This window comes from Stegodyphus dumicola, chromosome X2 (assembly GCF_044657685.1).
Source record: "Stegodyphus dumicola isolate Sdum_Otavi_A_Nest chromosome X2, ASM4465768v1".
Classification (NCBI taxonomy): domain Eukaryota; kingdom Metazoa; phylum Arthropoda; class Arachnida; order Araneae; family Eresidae; genus Stegodyphus; species Stegodyphus dumicola.
Genome location: NC_140781.1, coordinates 173,976,790 through 173,995,849, shown reverse-complemented (window position 1 = coordinate 173,995,849; position 19,060 = coordinate 173,976,790). Strand labels below are relative to the sequence as shown.

At 32.5% G+C, this 19,060-nt stretch overlaps 1 protein-coding gene across 2 annotated transcripts in view; it reads right to left on the bottom strand.

Moving 5' to 3' along the window:
- The window catches only part of LOC118199665 (glycerol-3-phosphate acyltransferase 3-like), a 138,782-nt gene extending 120,122 nt beyond the window's left edge, over positions 1-18,660 (bottom strand). The window contains exons 1-2 of one of the 2 annotated variants that reach the window (XM_085809728.1): positions 18,234-18,660; positions 2,916-3,000 (exon numbers count right to left, since the gene is read on the bottom strand). In XM_085809728.1, coding sequence (XP_085665854.1) covers positions 2,916-3,000; positions 18,234-18,365 — 217 coding nt within the window. In that variant the 5' untranslated portion in view covers positions 18,366-18,660. Of the gene's footprint in view, positions 1-2,915; positions 3,001-7,288; positions 7,505-18,233 lie in introns of those variants that run through there. The other variant, XM_035371564.2, reaches the window with a different exon arrangement.
- Positions 18,661-19,060: the final 400 nt, after the last annotated feature.

The following is a 19,060-nucleotide window of genomic DNA, read 5'->3' as shown; positions in this document are numbered from 1 at the left end:
TTTTTAGTTTAATCTTAGCTAACAATATTTTGTCATCGTATTCTTCCGAAGCTTTTAATTCACCTTTAAACTTTTCCGGATCGTCTATGAGTGCTTCCACCTCTAAATCATGGCTTTTCAAGATCTGCTCCTTCGTTTCTAATAGTTCCAGTAGTTCTGATAATGAACTTACGTCTTCGACGGCTTCATCAAGCTTCTGCACTCTTTTAACTAGTTTAGTAACACTAGCGCGAACGTTACTTCTTTTTTCAATTATTTTCGAAAGCTTATCCATATTAACTCCAAATTTGTGAGTTCAAAAGATCTTACCTCCACAGTCCAGTATGCAATGTTACGTATCCAAAAGCGTGCGTAAAGTATCCAAACTTCTCAGAACTATAATCCAGTAATGATGACTAATTGCTTCCGATATTCCACATTCGCGGACAAGATGCACCAATTTTGCATCTAATGGTTCTGTGAGACTAAAGGTGCATCCAAGAGATAATAAGAGGTATTGTTAACAATAACAACATTTATTTACAAGAAAATATACGAAAATTTTAATCAATTAGAGATATATTATTAGGCATCTCTGCCTTCCACGTCTTACACCTTTAGTATCCTGCCTGCCACTGACTATTAGGACGAACGCAGCACCCTCTAGTCAGAATGATGCTGGAAATACGTAATATTCTTCAAACATTTCCTACAGGATCGGAAGTTTCATGTGAAGATAGGCGATACACTTTCTGACATGTTCCATCAAGAAGAGGGCATTCCGCAAAGAAGTGTTTTAAGTGTTACATTATTTAGTATAAAAATTAATTCTGTTTTAAAACAACTGCCTCTAGCTGTCCAGGGTATGCTCTATGTCGATGACCTGCAAGTCAGTTGCCAGGGAGAAGACCTGAAAGACATCGAATGTAAATTGCAGACATCTCTCAATAGAATTGTTAAATGGTCACAGGAAAATGGTTTTAGATTCTCTACTCAAAAGACTGTGTGTGTACATTTCTGACGAAAGAAAATTCTTCACCCTGACCCCGAACTTTATCTGCAAGATGTGCTGATTCCTGTAGAAAAGGAAATAAAATTCCTAGGAATGATATTTGACCATAAGCTTACGTTCCTCCCCCATATTACATATCTAAAAAAGAAATGTTTAAAAACTATGAATATTCTGAAAGTACTGTCAAATACTTCTTGGGGTGCTGATTGAAGCTCAATGCTTCTTATATAGAGAGCTCTCATTCGTTCGAAACTAGATTATGGAACAATCATTTATGGGTCGGCAAGGCCTTCAGTATTAGCCAAACTTGATCCGATACATCACCATGCACTTCGGATATGCACTGGTGCCTTTAGAACTTCTCCAGTGGAAAGCTTATATGTGGAAAGTAACGAGACCTCCCTGCGGTTAAGACGTGAAAATCTTTGTCTTAAGCATTATTTCAAAGTCTTATCACAAACCGAAAATTCTACACGGTCAATATTGCTTAATGACCAATACTCCCGTTTATATCAGGCACGACCATCATGTGTCCCATCTTTCGGCTTGCGGATGAGTGCTCTGGTGGAGGAGTATAATTTATCTAATATAGATATACAGATGGAGGAATTTTTTGGAATTCCTCCCTGGGAGGATAGGAGAATCCATTCTCTGTATACTTTTCGACACTGGAATAAATGACAAACTAATGAAATCATCTACAAGCAGATTTTTTCTCAACATAGAAACAAATATAGGAAATATATCCCTCTATATACAGATGGATCAAAATCCCAGGATCATGTTGGCGCTGCTTTCGTCACAGAAAAAACAATAGTAGGGGTTCGATTACATACAGTTTGCTCTGTGCTTACTTCTGAGCTTACTGCAATCCATCTGGCTTTGACTTACCTTTCAAAACAGAAGTACACAAAATTTATTATCTACACAGATTCCATGAGTGCCTTAATGTCCTTGAAAAATCACGCTCAATGTACTTATCCAGTTGCAATCAGAATCCTAAAGTTGAATCATTCTTTAAAAATTCGGGGATACCAGATTTTATATTCGTGGATCCCTGGACACGTTGCCATTAAGGGGAATGAATTGGCAGATATTGCAGCTAAAACTGCAACCACAATGTACAATCTTCAGATTCCACTAGCAGACATCAAAGGGTTTGTCAAAATCAAAATCCTCAGCAAATGGCAGAAGCAATGGGATGACAGAGTATGTAACAAGCTGAGAAATGTAAAACCCACCATTGGATACTGGCCATGTATGGTTAATAGAAAGGAAGATGTCCTCTTGACTCAACTGAGAATTGGCCATTGTCGCCTGACCCATGAGTATCTTCTGAAGGGAGAAGAGAATCCCAGCTGCCCAAACTGCAACGCAGATCTGGCAGTTCATTATATCTTGGTGGAATGCCAGAGTTTTAATTATTTTCGCCAAAAACATTTTAATGGTTCAGAACTGGACTTAAAAAATTTAATTGGAAAAGCACATCATCGTAATTTGTTTCTGTTTTTAAAAGATATTGGCTTTTATAATAGATTTTAACCTGTTTTTTTTTTTTTTTTTTTTTTTAAAGATATGAGCTCTTATCATAGACTGTAATCTGTCTCTTACCTAAGCTGGAAGTTTTTACAAATGACTAATTGCATTGTTACCATTTGTCTGGCGCAGATAACCTTGACAGGTTTTGTGCCAAATTACAATAATCCAATCCAACCCAGATATAAAAATTTTTATTTAGAATATTTGCTATTATTCACAGTAAAAACTTGACAGAGAACAGAACAGTAAATTCATCTTATTCTCAATCAGTTAAATAAGATAACTTCACTAAAAGTCATAATTTAAGTACTTCAATGAGATTTCATTATTCCTATCATTTAAAGATAGATGACAAATGCATGTAGAATGAAAAATTTTATACAACCTGAATGATATAGATCATTGCATTCATTTTCTATGGGTTGTATTTTAAGTCTTTTTTCAGCTTTTTCAATCTTAATCCGTCCAAACTAGAAACACAAAAAGGAAAGAAAGAATATAAACTTATTAAAAGAAAAATAACAAATAAAAACATTGGTACTTTCTGATTATCTACATAACCCTGGGAAAAGTCACCAGTCATTGGTGGCTACTTCTTTCCCAACTTAAGATGTTAAAGACAACAGCCATTTTCAAAAATTAACGCATATTACAAATTACATAAAATACAAAAAAATTATCAAAATTAAAAATGTTACAAGCATCCTCTTCTCCCTATGAACACAGACATCTTTTTAAGCTTCAAAAAACATCACAGAACTGCAGAAACTTGGCATTGTAGAATAACCTTGTCACTACACACACAGTCATTCTTATCACATACACAGTGATCTGTTTCTGCTTAAAAAGTCATAAAATTGCATAAATTTGACACTGCACATGCTGTTTCGCATGTACAGAGCAATATGTTTTTGTTTAAAAAAGCATCAGAGATATGCAAAAATTTGGCAATAATGCAAAAATTTTTATCCACAAAATTTGATCATTTACAAAGCATTTTATGACATGCAAGTTTTTGCATGCTCTAATGTTAGGAAAAAATGCTATAGTTCTAAAGAAATGCAACACTTTCCTTTTCATTAGCTAGCAAACTCCAGGCCCAACAATTGCTCATCTGCTGTGCGCACATGCATATCTAGGTTGACCATTTTGGTCACACAGCACATCACTTGGTGAATTCTTTTCAGGGTATGGTGGATAATAAAAAAGTACCAATAAATCTTGCAATTATCAAGCTTGCAAGTTGTAGCAGAATTTTTATTTTTATAACTTAAAATCATTTCCTATTGGGCAACAAAATAATGACGGGAAAAGAGGCTGAACTTGGTGAAAGAAATTAAACGCAGTATTTTGCACTGATGATAAGGTAGCAGGTCAAGAGGTGTTTCAGCATATGGACTGTTGAGTCCCACTGCTGCATTACTCTCTGCTCCAATTCTTCTAACAGAGAACCTCCGGAGGGCAGCTTCTTCGAAGATCTACTCTTCTTTCTCCATCACCATGCCCTCGAGAAGCTTCCAGCTTGACAATATTTTAAGTGTCCCTATGCTGTGAAGGCACTATGCACTTATGAATATTCAAGCCTTCTCCAGGATTCAAATCCCGGTCCAAGGCTACTGCTGCCATGTCAACAGGGCAGCTTTAGACAGTTACTTCTACAACCAATGGAACAGAATTTAGGGAAACTCCAGACATCATAATTCATAAACCAGAGATTGCACACAGTGGCAAAGTCTAGAAGACCATTACTAGTGATTTAAATTATAGCTGATTTAAGAAAAGCCTAACTGTATCAGAAAGAAAATACTCATTTAATGTGTAAGAGTTCAAGTTTTAGAAAAAATCTCACTACTTCATATTTCATTAATCTGAAATTTACATTTCGGATTCTCCACAACTTCCTTCATGGAATTATACGGCATTATTCAATACGTAACCATCAACCCCCATGACGAAATACAACCACATTCCTCACGAAACTTTACACGTAAAAAAGGTTGCCATACAAACAAAATCTCAACTAAACCATCCAACACAAAATATTTCCACATTTAGTGACCACATGTATCCCAGGCTGTATATGACATTTGTACCTAATACATATATAGAGAGAGAGAAAGGAGAGAAAAATAAAAATCTAAATTCTACCAAAACATAACATAAGCAGTAAACTGCAAATGGGTATTTGCATCATGATCAGGACAGTCGCTGGAAATTAGTGCCCGGAGTGTTTAGACTTTTGCATATCAACACACCATAACTAGTTCTTCTTAGGTACATGCTTTATGAATTACAAACAGTTCATTTCTAATATTTTCAAATACTTCTTTGGCCTTGGTAAACTGAGGATAAAAGAGCATAATTATAGAATGCAAATAACCAACAGAACATCAGAAAGATGAACATGCTTTTCTTAATCCTCCTGTAGGTAGCTTCACTACCTTCTCTCAGTAAAGTGTTGTACTGCAGAAGCTGGCTGCGATTTCAGAATGCAAAAAGTGAATTATTGGAATAGATTTATATATTTATTAACAAAAATTCAATCAAGTTATTTCAAGTTTCCTAGATCAATAAATACATGCTTCTTCATATGAAGAATAAATCTTTAGTTTAAAAATCTGCTGGCAGATTTCAGCCTTCCTTTCAGAAATTTGTTTTTTCTTCATTCATGAGATAGCAGCCAAAATGTATGCAAGCATTTCAGTGATAATAACTTTATATCATGAAGCATATCAAACATGGTCATTTAATAATTAATAATTAATAAAAGAATTTAATAATTAATAAAAGAACCAAGATGGATATCATGATTTGGCAAGTACCAAATGATGAAGAGTCTGATATTAAATTCTTTATGAAAAACAATTATCCATAGTTAAAAACTTTCCTCCAACATCCATAAAATGATGTTACATTTTATTGCTAATGCAGCCAATAATCATGTGCCATTCAAGAGAAAATGGGAATGACAGTTTAAAACTAGTTCAAAGAATTTTCATTTCATGAAACTCTTCTTACAAGTACAGCATATGGTTATATTTCAGCAGCAATGCATCTTAAATCTATTGTTGGCATTGACATTACTGTTTCAATCTACATTTTATACCAACATTTATGTTTGGTGGCCACTGTTTGACATTTCATGAAATCCTACCTCTCACTTTCTCTTTAATCTACATGTTTCTTGTTCAACAGCTTCATTATTTTCACAGTCTAGACCAATTCCAGCTCTAACTAAAGTTTCTCTTCTCTCTTTAAAACATGGCAGTTTATTAATATTTCTAGCATTTAAAGGAGAAAACAGCCTCAATGTCTTTAAATCTGAAAGTGTTTTTAAATAATTTAGAGAAGAGATGATATTCATACCTTCAGCAAGATATGGCATTTCTTCATTTGCTTTAAGCTTATCAGTTTCTAAATAAAGACTATAATTTGCTCTAATCATCAGCATAAAAGTTTCGCCTGACTGTATCTTATCAATCTCAGTAACTTGAAAGTCCTTCAGTATATGAACAGGAATGCATTTTTTAAATGTACATTAACTTTACAGCATTCTCAATGAAATACCTACAAAACGTTATTATACATTATTAATTATTTACAAAAATGCAGAAAGTATGCAGCCATCAGAACTCATACTGATGTTACACTTTCAGTTACATCAATATATACTGATGTTTTTACATAATAGCAACTGAAACAAAAGTGGAACTACTCTCATGTACGAAAAATTTCTCGCCAAATATTTTTGGCCAGAAACTCCACGGTGGCATATTACTATCTAAATTTTTCGTCTACATTTCGAACGTTAAGCCTAAACTGTCTCCAAAAACCACGTTTTGAACACACAATTTAAGCTAAAAATCCGAAACAAAAACAAAAAATTTAGATAGCAAAAACGTAAAGTTTCTAACCAAAAAAATTTGACAAGAATCCATGTACACAGCGATATGTTTTAACTTAAAAAAACATCTACGAATTGCACAATCTAGGCAGCGAAAGAATCTACGAACTATGCACACCTCACTTTAATAAATTAACATTACAACAATAAATTTCAAAGAATACCATGTATACAGCATCCTGTTTAAACTTTAAAAAAATCTACGAATTGTAAAAAAATTGATTGTGCATAAATCAACAAAATAAACTAAAATAACTAAAATTACAAACAATTAAAAAAAAACAATAACAATAGAAATTCATAGTAAAAACACAATCAGCAAAACATTCTACAAAATAAAAAGGCTAATCTTTGGAATATGGTAACAGATAGTTTGGCGACATTTTGATAAGACGATAAAGGTTACTACCTAGGACTTTAGCAGTGTACATGGATAAAGTCAAGAGTGTGCGCAATGCCATTTTTGTGCAATTCTGGGATTTTTTTTTTTTTTTTTTTAAGTGAAAATAGGTCGACGTGTACATGGATACCGTGTATGTGTAGTTCTTAAAAACGCGGCAAGCAGTTTGCGATTCTACACTTTCTCCCAATTTTGCACCTAATCTTCGTCACGATTAAGCACTTTTTTTCCATAAAAGTTCTAGCATAAGCGTAATTCGGTTAGCAGATTGTTGGAAAAAAAATGTTGAGTTAAAAAAAAAAATGCCTTTACTTCGTGAAAACAAAATGGCAGCCAAACAAAAGCTAGCAGGTTGCTGTAGCAGGGTTGGTCGCCAAATTTTCGCCAAAAAAATCGCCGAGTTACCATAATCCAAAGATTAACCAATAAAAACAGTAAAATAAAATGCACTTACCATAATACATTTGTTAATAAAATTTTGCCAGTCACACGTCTGTGAACAAAAGTGCCACGATTTTGCTATATCGCATGTCTTTCTGCGATTCAAAATTTTGAAAGTAAGGATAAAAACTTCCTCCAAAGTTAACTTACTACACGAAAACCACGATCCAAATCTTAAACTCCCCTGACAGCCACATACTTTACCAGCAAACATTTAACTCCAAATCCACACACAAACCATCAGAAACGCCCTTCTTTGTCCAAGTTCTCATAGCAGCTCCGCATTCCGATCTCCGTTTTAAAAGTCTCACAGAAATTCCAAAAATAAACTTTGATCCTCATAAACACACCTGTGAACAAAAGACTTGTTAACAACTCCAGCATCGCACCTTTTAATACAAAATTACTTTCCACACAATCTAAAATATGCGACTAAAATCTTCCCACCACGTCTATCATTGCAACATAGGACATTTCAAAACACGCACGACACGAACTGATGAGCAATTAAACCACTGCAGCAAAAGAGTTAAGTTTCAACATCAAAAGGGTTGCCATACAACATTTTTTTCCCACAATCTGCTAGCTGAATTACGCTTATGCTAGAAATTTTATGGAACAAAAGTGCTTAATCACGACGAAGATTAGGTGCGAAATTGGGAGAAAGTGCAGGATCGCCCACTGCTTGCCGCGTTTTTAAGAACTGCACATACACGGTATCATCAATGTACACGTCGACCTATTTTCACTTAAAAAAAATCCCAGAATTGCACAAAAATGGGATTGCGCACACTCTTGACTTTATCCATGTACAGTGCTAAAGTCCTAGCTAGTAACCTTTATCGCCTTACCAAAATGTCGCCAAACTACAGTGTCTCAAAAAAGTGATGGGACACTTGTGCTTTACAAAAGGAAACTGCAATAAAATAAATTTAAAAACATGTAAAATTTTTTGTGGGTGTGTTTCATACTTAAATTTAGTAACAATTATTACATAACATACATTTTCTCAAAATATTAAAATATTAATTTAATAAAAATACAATTGTTTAGAACGGAGCAGAAAATGGCTCACTTAAGTGATGGGACACTACGTACTATGCAACAAAAATCGTCTTAAGTAAGCAATAAAAATATCTTTTGGGGTATTTATTTTTACTCAAAAGCAATTGCCAAAAATTTATAAAATCGTCTGCAGTATTTCTCTCCAGTTTGTTTTGGAATTTTTGTGTTTTTTAGCTCTGTGCAGCCATGAATGCTAAACGAAAAGAAACTTTGCCTGGAATTCGAAAATTAGTTATTAATTTGCATATTGAACATGGAAAATCTATTAGAGAAACTACTGAAACAGTTAACTTCAGTCATTCAACAATTTTCAATATCATTAAACGATATAAAAAGAATCATATGATTCAGGATAAAAGAAGACCTGGCCGACCATCAAAGCTATCCAATGGAATAAAGCGAAATATCGTTCGAAATATTTTTAAAAAATCCAAGAATGAGTGCTACTAAAGTTGCTGCTGATTTACAAGCATTATATGCAGTAATTGTTAATTCTGAGACTATTAGAAGAGTAATTCGATCTACTGGATATCACGGTAGAGCAGCCAAGAAAAAATTCTTCGTAAGTGAAAAGAATAGAAAACTCAGACTGGCTTTCGCAAAATCCAACATAAATAAGAATTCTGATTACTGGAATGAAATTATATTTGCTGATGAGAGTAAATTTAATATATTTGGTTCCGACGGTAGAATCTTGGTGTGGAGAAAATCCAGGGAAGAATTTCGCAAACAGAACTTGGTGCCAACAGTAAAGCATGGTGGAGGAGGAGTTATGGTATGGGGGTGTATGTCGTCTGCTGGAGTTGGTAATCTTGTTTTTATTGACAGTATAATGGATCAGTACAAGTAAATTGACATTTTAAATCAAAATTTGAAATCTTCAGCACGAAAATTGAAGCTTCACAACGATTTTAAATTCTACCAGGACAATGACCCCAAGCACAGTGCTTTGAACGTTAGACTCTGGCTGCTGTATAACTGTCCTGAAATAATAAAACCACCCCCACAATCTCCACAATTAAATCCCATAGAGAATATTTGGCAAGAATTGGAATCAAGAATTCGCAAACACACCATTTCTTCAAAACAACAATTAAAATCGGTGCTTCAAGAAGAATGGGATAAAATCACTTCAGAAATCACAAAAAAATTAGTCAAATCCATCCCAAGAAGATTAAATCATGTTTTAAAAGTAAAAGGAAATCCAACAAAATATTAAAACCTCTTAAAAAGTAAAATTTTTGGATAAATATTTGATGGAAAAGTAAGTGTCCCATCACTTAAGTGAGCCATTTTCTGCTCCGTTCTAAACAATTGTATTTTTATTAAATTAATATTTTAATATTTTGAGAAAATGTATGTTATGTAATAATTGTTACTAAATTTAAGTATGAAACACACCCACAAAAAATTTTACATGTTTTTTAAATTTATTTTATTGCAGTTTCGTTTTGTAAAGCACAAGTGTCCCATCACTTTTTTGAGACACTGTACCTGTTACCATATTCCAAAGATTTGCCGATCACTGTGTACATGGACACCAAGTTTGTACAATTCTTTGTTTGGTTAATCTTTGGATTATGATAACTTGGCGATTTTTTGGCGAAAATTTGGCGACCAACCCTGCTACAGCAACCTGCTAGTTTTGTTTTGGACGCATTTTGTTTTCACGAAGTAAAGCCTTTTTGGCTGATCTTTGGAATATGGTAACAGGTAGTTTGGCGAAATTTTGGAGGCGATAAAGGTTACTACCTAGGACTTTGGTAATAATGTGAGAAGTACTGTTCCGATTACGCATTATTTTGTGTGAGGGAAATGAGAGATCATGAGATATGTCATGTGACATTAATGGACGAATTACAGTTCTTTAATCAAAAAAGGGGGTTAATTTGGAAAAATTATTTTGTATTAAGCTTCATTGTGTGTTGTGTGAAATAGTGTTGATTAATTTTTGGATTGCATGGCGCTATGTAAAGTGAATTCTAAATTTTTAATGCGTTTATCTGATAATAATAGTAAGTTGAGATTGTGTGAAAGGAAGGATATTACAGTTTAAATGGCGGTGCAAGAAATCTGGTGAAAATAGACATTTTGTGAAACGGAGTGTAAGGAAGGGTACGTGGTTTGCTGAAAGTAGTTTGAATATAGGTGAAATTTCATTAATTTCTTATAACTTGGTGAATAGACTTCCAGTTGACTACTGGATTTCGGATTTAGAAATTAGCAGTAGTACTGCAGCCATGTAATGAAGATTCTGAAGAAGATTAGGTAAGTTAGTATTTTAATCATTTGAGGATATTATTTTTATGCATTGTTCTAAATGTAAGGAGTAAATAAATTAATGTGGCATTATTGGAAAATTGTTATTAGCAATGATTTAGTTTAAAGTAATTAGGATTGTAATCTAATTTTTATTAATTTAATGTATATGCTTATTTATATTTAAAGTAGTGTTTTTTAATTTAATTATATTTTAATTTAATGATCGTGATTTTATGACTTATATATTTGTAGTATTTTGGAATACGTTTGAGTAGTATATGTTGAACATTTTCATGCATTTTCGTGAAATTTTTCTAATTTATGAGAAAAAAGAAGTGTACATGGATATAGCGAAGAGTGTGCGCAATGCCATTTTTGTGCAATTCTGGGATGTTTTTTTAAGTAAAAATAAGTCGACGTGTACATGGTTTAGTGATATTTTAATTAAATGATAGTTATTTTGTGAATTTTATGTTTGTAGGAATTTGGTATACGTTTCAGTTGAAGTAAACGTGTATGGAAATAATTTAAATATTTGACACTAAGTATTCGTAACTATTTTTAATGTTTGCGTATAAATTCGTTGCTGATGTTTATAATATAATAGATAATTTAGAGGTAAAAGCTTTTGGATATTTTATTTATTTTATACATGGAAATGTTCATCCTTGGAAAGGGTATGTACTTTTTCGCGATCAGGTAATTTCATATATGTGCTTTTTATCGAGTTCAAAGATTAAGAAAATTTTCCTGCATTTTCGTGCAAATTTTGTAATTTATAAGAAAATAGCAGTGTAGATAGATAAAGTTAAGAGGTGTGTGCAATGCCATTTTTGTGCAATTCTGAGATGTTTTTTTAAGTAAAAAAAAGTCGACGTGTAAATGGTTTATGTGTATGTGCTATTTTGAAAAACGCGCAAGGAGTTTGCAATTCTGCACTTTTTCCCAATTTTGCAGTTAATATTTGTCATGATTAAGCAGTTTTGTTACATAAAATTTCTAGCATCAGTGTAATTCGGCTAGTAGATTGTTGGAAAAAGTGTTGACTAAATAAAAAGAAAAGAAACATGTCTTTACTTCGTGAAGACAAAATGGCGTCAAAAAAAAAAAATAGAGGGTTGCTGTAGCAGAGTTGGTCGCCAAATTTTCGCCAAGTTACCATAATCCAAAGATCAACCAATTGTAGCTTCGAGACATAAATATTTTGATGCCAAGAAATATAACCAATGACTAAACAGAAAATTTTACCCTCTGACTAGCCAGGGTTTTCATTAAGAAAGCACAAATTTCTCAAAACTAATATGAGAAAAAATTATTTCCTTGAATTTAATGTAAAAATTCTCCCAGTATTTTATACCTGGATGTGTGTACTTTTAAAATATTGCCTTAATTCCTTTAACATATTTTAATATATTGCCTTAATTCCTTTGACATATTTTAATATATTGCCTCAATTCCTTTGACATATTTTAATATATTGCTTTGACATATTTTAATGTGCACGTATATATACGTTCTCACAGATATCACAAAAAATATTCCAGGCCGTATATATACGACCTTACCAGTTAGAGGGTTAATATAACAAGGTGTGTGTGTGTGGCAAAGCCTCAAGGGCTATCTGCCTAAAGGGAAGGATGGAAAGCACTTCCGCAGAGAACCCGCTAAATGTAAACATCACCAACTTTGGCGATAATAGTTCAAACCTGGTAACCTATCGGATTCATCATATTCACTTGTTTGAAGGTTGCAACCATTCCTCTTGCGTTCATTTTGTTGAATTATCACTGTCGTTCTTCGAATTTGGAGATTTATATTCTTCTTCTCTTATTTATTATTATTTTTTCTGATTTTCCACGTTATTTTTTCTGAATTTTTTAACAATGAACAGATAGAAATATTTTCGTATAAATAAAGAAGTTTTCGTCGATAGATGCCAGTTCTGGGCTCTAATTTCTATGGTGTAAAATTTTAACAAGATACTATATTGTTAATGCTTTTCTAACAATAACCGGTTGATCTTTACATTATGGTAACTTGGCATTTTTTTGGCGAAAATTTGGCTACCAACTCTCCTACAGCAACCCTCTATTTTTTTTTCCCCGCTGCCATTTTGTCTTCACGAAGTAAAGACATGTTTCTTTTCATTTTATCCACTGAACACTTCTTCCAACAATCTACTAGCCGAATTACACTTATGCTAGAAATTTTATCTAACAAAACTGCTTAATCATGACAAATATTCACTGCAAAATTGGGAAAAAGTGCACAATACCATACTCCTTACGCGTTTTTCAAAATAACACATACACATAAACCATGTACACGCCGACTTATTTTTACTTAAAAAAACATCCCAGAATTGCACAAAAATGGCATTGCGCACACTCTTCACTATATCCATGTACACTGCTTTTTTCTCATAAATTACAAAAATTTCACGAAAATACATGACAATTTTCTCAATCTTTAAACCCAGTAAAAAGAACATATATGAAATTACCTGATCGCGAAAAAGTATTTACCCTTTCCAAATATGAACATTTCCACATATAAAATAAATAAAATATCCAAAAACTTTTACCTCTAAATCATCTATTACATTATACACGTCACCAACGAATTCATAGCGCAAGCATTACAAATACTTAGTATCAAATATTTAAATTATTTCCATGCACGTTTACTTCAACTTAAGCGTGTACCAAATTCCTACAAACATAAAATTCACAAAATAACTATCATTTAATTAAAATATCACTAAACCATGTACACGCCGACTTATTTTTACTTAAAAAAACATCCCAGAATTGCACAAAAATGGCATTGCGCATACTTTTCACTATATCCATGTACACTGCTTTTTTCTCATAAATTAGAAAAATTTCACGAAAATACATGACAATTTTCTCAATCTTTAAACCCGGTAAAAAGAACATATATGAAATTACCTGATCGCGAAAAAGTATTTACCCTTTCCAAATATGAACATTTTCACATATAAAATAAATAAAATATCCAAAAACTTTTACCTCTAAATCATCTATTACATTATACACGTCACCAACGAATTCATACCGCAAACATCACAAATACTTAGTGTCAGATATTTAAATTATTTCCATGCACGTTTACTTCAACTAAAACGTATACGAAATTCCTACAAACATAAAATTCACAAAATAACTATCATTTAATTAAAATATAATTAAATTCAAAAACACTACTTAAAATATAAATGAGCACATACATTAAATTAATACATACATAAATACCCATTTCGAATTCACTTTAGTTACGGCCATGGGATCCAAAAATGAACGAACACTGTTTCACACAACACAGAATAAAGCCAAATACAAAATTTCCAGATTTTTTCCCGATTTCCCCCCTTTTCCGATTAAAGAACCGTAATTCGTCCATTAATATCACATGACATATCCCATGATCTCTCATTTCCCTCACACAAAATAATGCGTAATCGGAACTGAGTACTGCTCACATTATTACCAAAGTCCCAGGTAGTAACCTTTATCGCCTCCAAAATGTCGCCAAACTACTAGTTACCATATTGTAAAGATCAACCCCAAACTCCTTACGCGTTTTTCAAAATAACACATACACATAAACCATGTACACGCCGACTTATTTTTACTTAAAAAAAATCCCAGAATTACACAAAAATGGCATTGCGCACACTCTTCACTATATCCATGTACACTGCTTTTTTCTCATAAATAAGAAAAATTTCACGAAAATAGATGACAATTTTCTGAATCTTTAAACCCGGTAAAAAGAAAATATATGAAATTACCTGATTGCGAAAAAGTTTATACCCTTTCGAAATATGAACATTTCCACATATAAAATAAATAAAATATCCAAAAACTTTTACCTCTAAATCATCTATTATATTATACACGTCACCAACGAATTCATACCACAAGCATTACAAATACTTAGTGTCAAATATTTAAATTATTTCCATGCATGTTTACTTCAACTTAAACGTATACCAAATTCCTACAAACATAAAATTCACAAAATAACTATCATTTAATTAAAATATCACTAAACCATGTACACATCGACTTATTTTTACTTAAAAAAAAATCCCAGAATTGCACAAAAATGGCATTGCGCACACTCTTCACTATATCCATGTATACTGCTTTTTTCTCATAAATTAGAAAAATTTCACGAAAATGCATAACAATTTTCTGAATCTTCAAACCCGGTAAAAAGAACATATATGAAATTACCTGATCGCGAAAAAGTATATACCCTTTCCAAATATGAACATTTCCCCGTATAAAATAAATAAAATATCCAAAAACTTTTACCTCTACATTATCTATTATATTACAAACGTCACTAATTCATTCATACCGCAAACATTACAAATGGTTACAAATACTTAGTGTCAAATATTTAAATTATTTCCACGCACGTTTACGCAAATTACTTTACTTCCACCTTACATTTAGAACAATGCATAAAAATAATATCCTCAAATAATTAAAAATACTAACTTACATATTCTTCTTCAGAATCTTGATTACGTGTCCGATAAACTTTTCTTATTTCTGTTTCAGGATCTTTAAAATCATACTTATAGTTCACACCAAGGTACCAGGTAAAATAAATAACTTATTAAAACATCTTTACTTCTATCTCGCACAACCTTAAAGAAACACTTATTACTACCCCTTTCAATCCCACTAAATACCCATTTCGAATTCACTTTAGTTAGGGCCATGGGATCCAAAAATGAACGAACACTGTTTCACACAACACAGAATAAAGCCAAATACAAAATTTCCAGATTTTTTCCCGATTTCCCCCTTTTTCCGATTAAAGAACCGTAATTCGTCCATTAATATCACATGACATATCCCATGATCTCTAATTTCCCTCACACAAAATAATGCGTAATCGGAACTGAGTACTGCTCACATTATTACCAAAGTCCCAGGTAGTAACCTTTATCGCCTCCAAAATGTCGCCAAACTACCAGTTACCATATTCTAAAGATCAGCCCAATAACCTTTCCAAGGATGGTTGGTGTGACATAAATAACTGATTAAATTGAAATAAAAAATGGTACTTACGTATTATCTCAACCAGGCTGCCGCGATTTGTAAGTTTGAGTAAAAAAGTATGAATAGAAAGAAAATGTACATTTATTAATTACAGATAATTTTTAATAAAGTTTTTTTATATTATTTTGTTTTAAAATATAAAATAGCAATTAAACCCTTCCGGTTTCGAATTTGAATAAGTTGCAGAATTATTTTTTCGGCGGAAATCTTTTGGCTATTGCTTTTAGCACTGATTGAAAACAGTCTTCGCCATTAACAGCTTGAGCTTGGTGCCATATAAATTCGATAAGGTATGAATCAAGATGATGACGGGCTGTTCCTCTCTGTTTTTTGTTGTGCCATTTGGCTGAGCCCCACATGCGCTCTACATGTTGTGTGTGAACGCCCGTGTTGGGATCCACAAAGTTACATTTGTGATTAACAGTTCCATGCAGAAATCCAGCATTTTCGAACTCACTTGTATTGTATCCTTTCCAGCAATCCAAATAAATGATGCTTCCTTCCTTGATATTTTCGCAAATTTTTTCCATGAGAGTAACGGCGCTTCTGTTAAGTACAGTAACCAAAAAAGTTTCTTTCTTTTCTCGGCAAATTCCGCCGAAAACCCATTGCTGTGGTAGTACACACAGAGTGTTATTTTTTCTTTTTACAAAACTACGTATAACACGTAGGGTTGCCGTAAGTACGGTCGCCAAATTTGGCTATTTACGCGAATTTTGGCCTGTTTGCGATAATACGTAAGTACCAAAAATATTATTGATTATCTAAGATGACAGAGTAGTTTGATGCATCCCCATGGTCATCAAAATTAGCAAACCACTGCTGGTGTAAGGAATACAGTTCAAATTACTCTTGAAAAATAATAAAATGTATAAAGTTCTAGTTTTGTTAACAATGCTAGTGAAGAAAATTAGATTACTGTTGAAGGTTATTTGTATTGTGAAATATATTATGAAAAATACAGCTTTATTTTCGTACATCAGGTTTAATCGGTTAGTTTAACATCTAGATGCTTATTATCTGTGAATTTTTACTACCATATGCTTAATATTTTGTTTTGTCTGCTAATTTGAATTTACATGCACTAAAAATCACGTTTACGGCTCGGCCCATCCCTTGGGGAGTAAAAATTGCAACGGCGCCAACGGGTTCTTTCCCGAAGCGCCAACGGGTTCTCTGTGGATGAAAACCCGAAGGATGCCTTCGTGGAGGACTTTCTAAGGGAAACTGGCTCGTATACACGTTACACATGGGGAAGACCACGAAAACGCCCATGCAGCCAGCCAGTTCGCGGGATTCGAACCTCTAATATAACCAAGGAGTTATTTACATTTCCTACTTCTTCAGGTACTGTGTACACACTTCTGTTACCTCTAGAAGAAATGTACATGTCAAAATCAGCAATACACAAATTCCTAAATCTCTATAACTCTATTAATTTTTTCTCAGGCTTAATTTTCTTTGGTAGAAAAACCTGGCTGCATAAGTACTAGTACTTTTCCTTTACCATGTATAATATAAATATAAAAAGCATTTTCTCTATAAAGTCTTACATAAAAATACTCTGTATTTATAGCAAGCCTACAAAAAATTACTTTAGTCAGACCATTCTAGGTTTCTCTCTCTGCAACCAAACAGACAAGTTGCATGGGTCTTTTTGCTTATGTATGATGTAAATACAATCGATCCATTTTTCAGAGTTCTCTATGAAAGTGTATTGCACTTCAGAATTAATCAACCACACAATATGATTAATACAGTAGTTAAAGTACAGTAGTTTAGTAGTTTGGTAAAGTTTTTTTAAGCTTCAGAAAAAATACTTTGTAAAATAAAATTGTTCATACCATTTACTACCACTGGCACAACTAAATAAAATTTTATTTCAAAAATTTCAATATCTATTTTATTAAAAAAAAATTTTTAACTAAACTATATAAAAAATATTGTTAAAAGCTATATGAATAATTTACACTCGACAAAATGCAGAAAATATTATGAATGCTCAGAAAGTTAATACAAATTTATAAAAACAAAAAATAAAAATACATCCCTTTAGTGTGAAATTATATATTATTCTTACTACAGATAAACATAATAAATTTACATCTTATTAGCTAGAATAGAAAAATTATAAAATGAAATAAACATTTATTAGTAAAGATGTTAATTCATAAAAATGTATTCAGTTTATTATACATGAGTAAATTATCTCCAGAGTACTAAAAATTACATAATTAATGAAGCTGCTGATAAAGTAAATGCCATATTTTAAACTCTTTTCATTAAGTTTATGAAATTACATGGCAGTAAAACATTACAAGTTATTTATAAATCAAATTTTAAATTACTTTTTCTCTCAACTTCAATGCCTTTTGTAAAAGTTGTTTAACAATTACGAAATCAAAGTTCTCTTCGAAATATTAAATTTTATTTTATACACGAAATGAATATTCGCTTGATAAATACAAAAATTCCGCGTTTTTAAAAAATTATTCGAAAAGTGCTATTTCAAAATTTTTATTGACATACCTCGAATATTTTTAGCAAAAGGTCCACATATTTGCGCCGCACGCCCAGTGAGGCGTTAAAAGATGCAAGACAGAGAAGGCCAATAATTGCCGTCCAGAATATTATAAATAAATATGAAAATAAATCAGACATAGTGCAACTAATTTAAATCAAAAGTAAAGAATCTTCAGCGGGTGAAATTAACAGAAAAATCACCACAAAATCTATTCCATTAAAAGGACGGATGATAAGATTGAACTGTAATCAATTCACATGTAGTGGAAGAGGTTCTCCGATATCCATAATTAGAAGAATGCAAGACACAAGGAATCGTAGCTTTATCGTAAACAAATAGAAAAGTTGGTAAAGATAAGGTTGCTCGAGTAAAATGCCGGAAGTTATTGACTCAAACGGAGCTTATCTTTGACTATAGTATGTCTATAGCGTATAAGAATTTAAAGAAATCCGCCTCACCTTCCTACTTCTTCTCTAACTGGCTGAAGAGGAGTTGTTTCCTAACCAATCGAATCTATGTCAAAGAATCTCTAATAAGGAGAGATTCTTTGTCTATGTATCTACTCCAGATTTCCCTCTAGAGAGAACGAAAATATTTTAAATTAAGGATGAAATTAATTTGGTGATGTATGAAATGTTTTTCATATAATGAATTACAGCGAAAAATTTCGTGTCAGAAGTCCAACAAAATTATCAACATATGATTTTATTTTTCACTGCAAAAATTATTTTTATTCTTTAACAAGGAAATATAAGAACAGAAGCCCATGTTAAAATTCGTTTCCGTTACTGTCTGCTTCCAAATGCAAATTTCCACTTAACATTCCAAATGC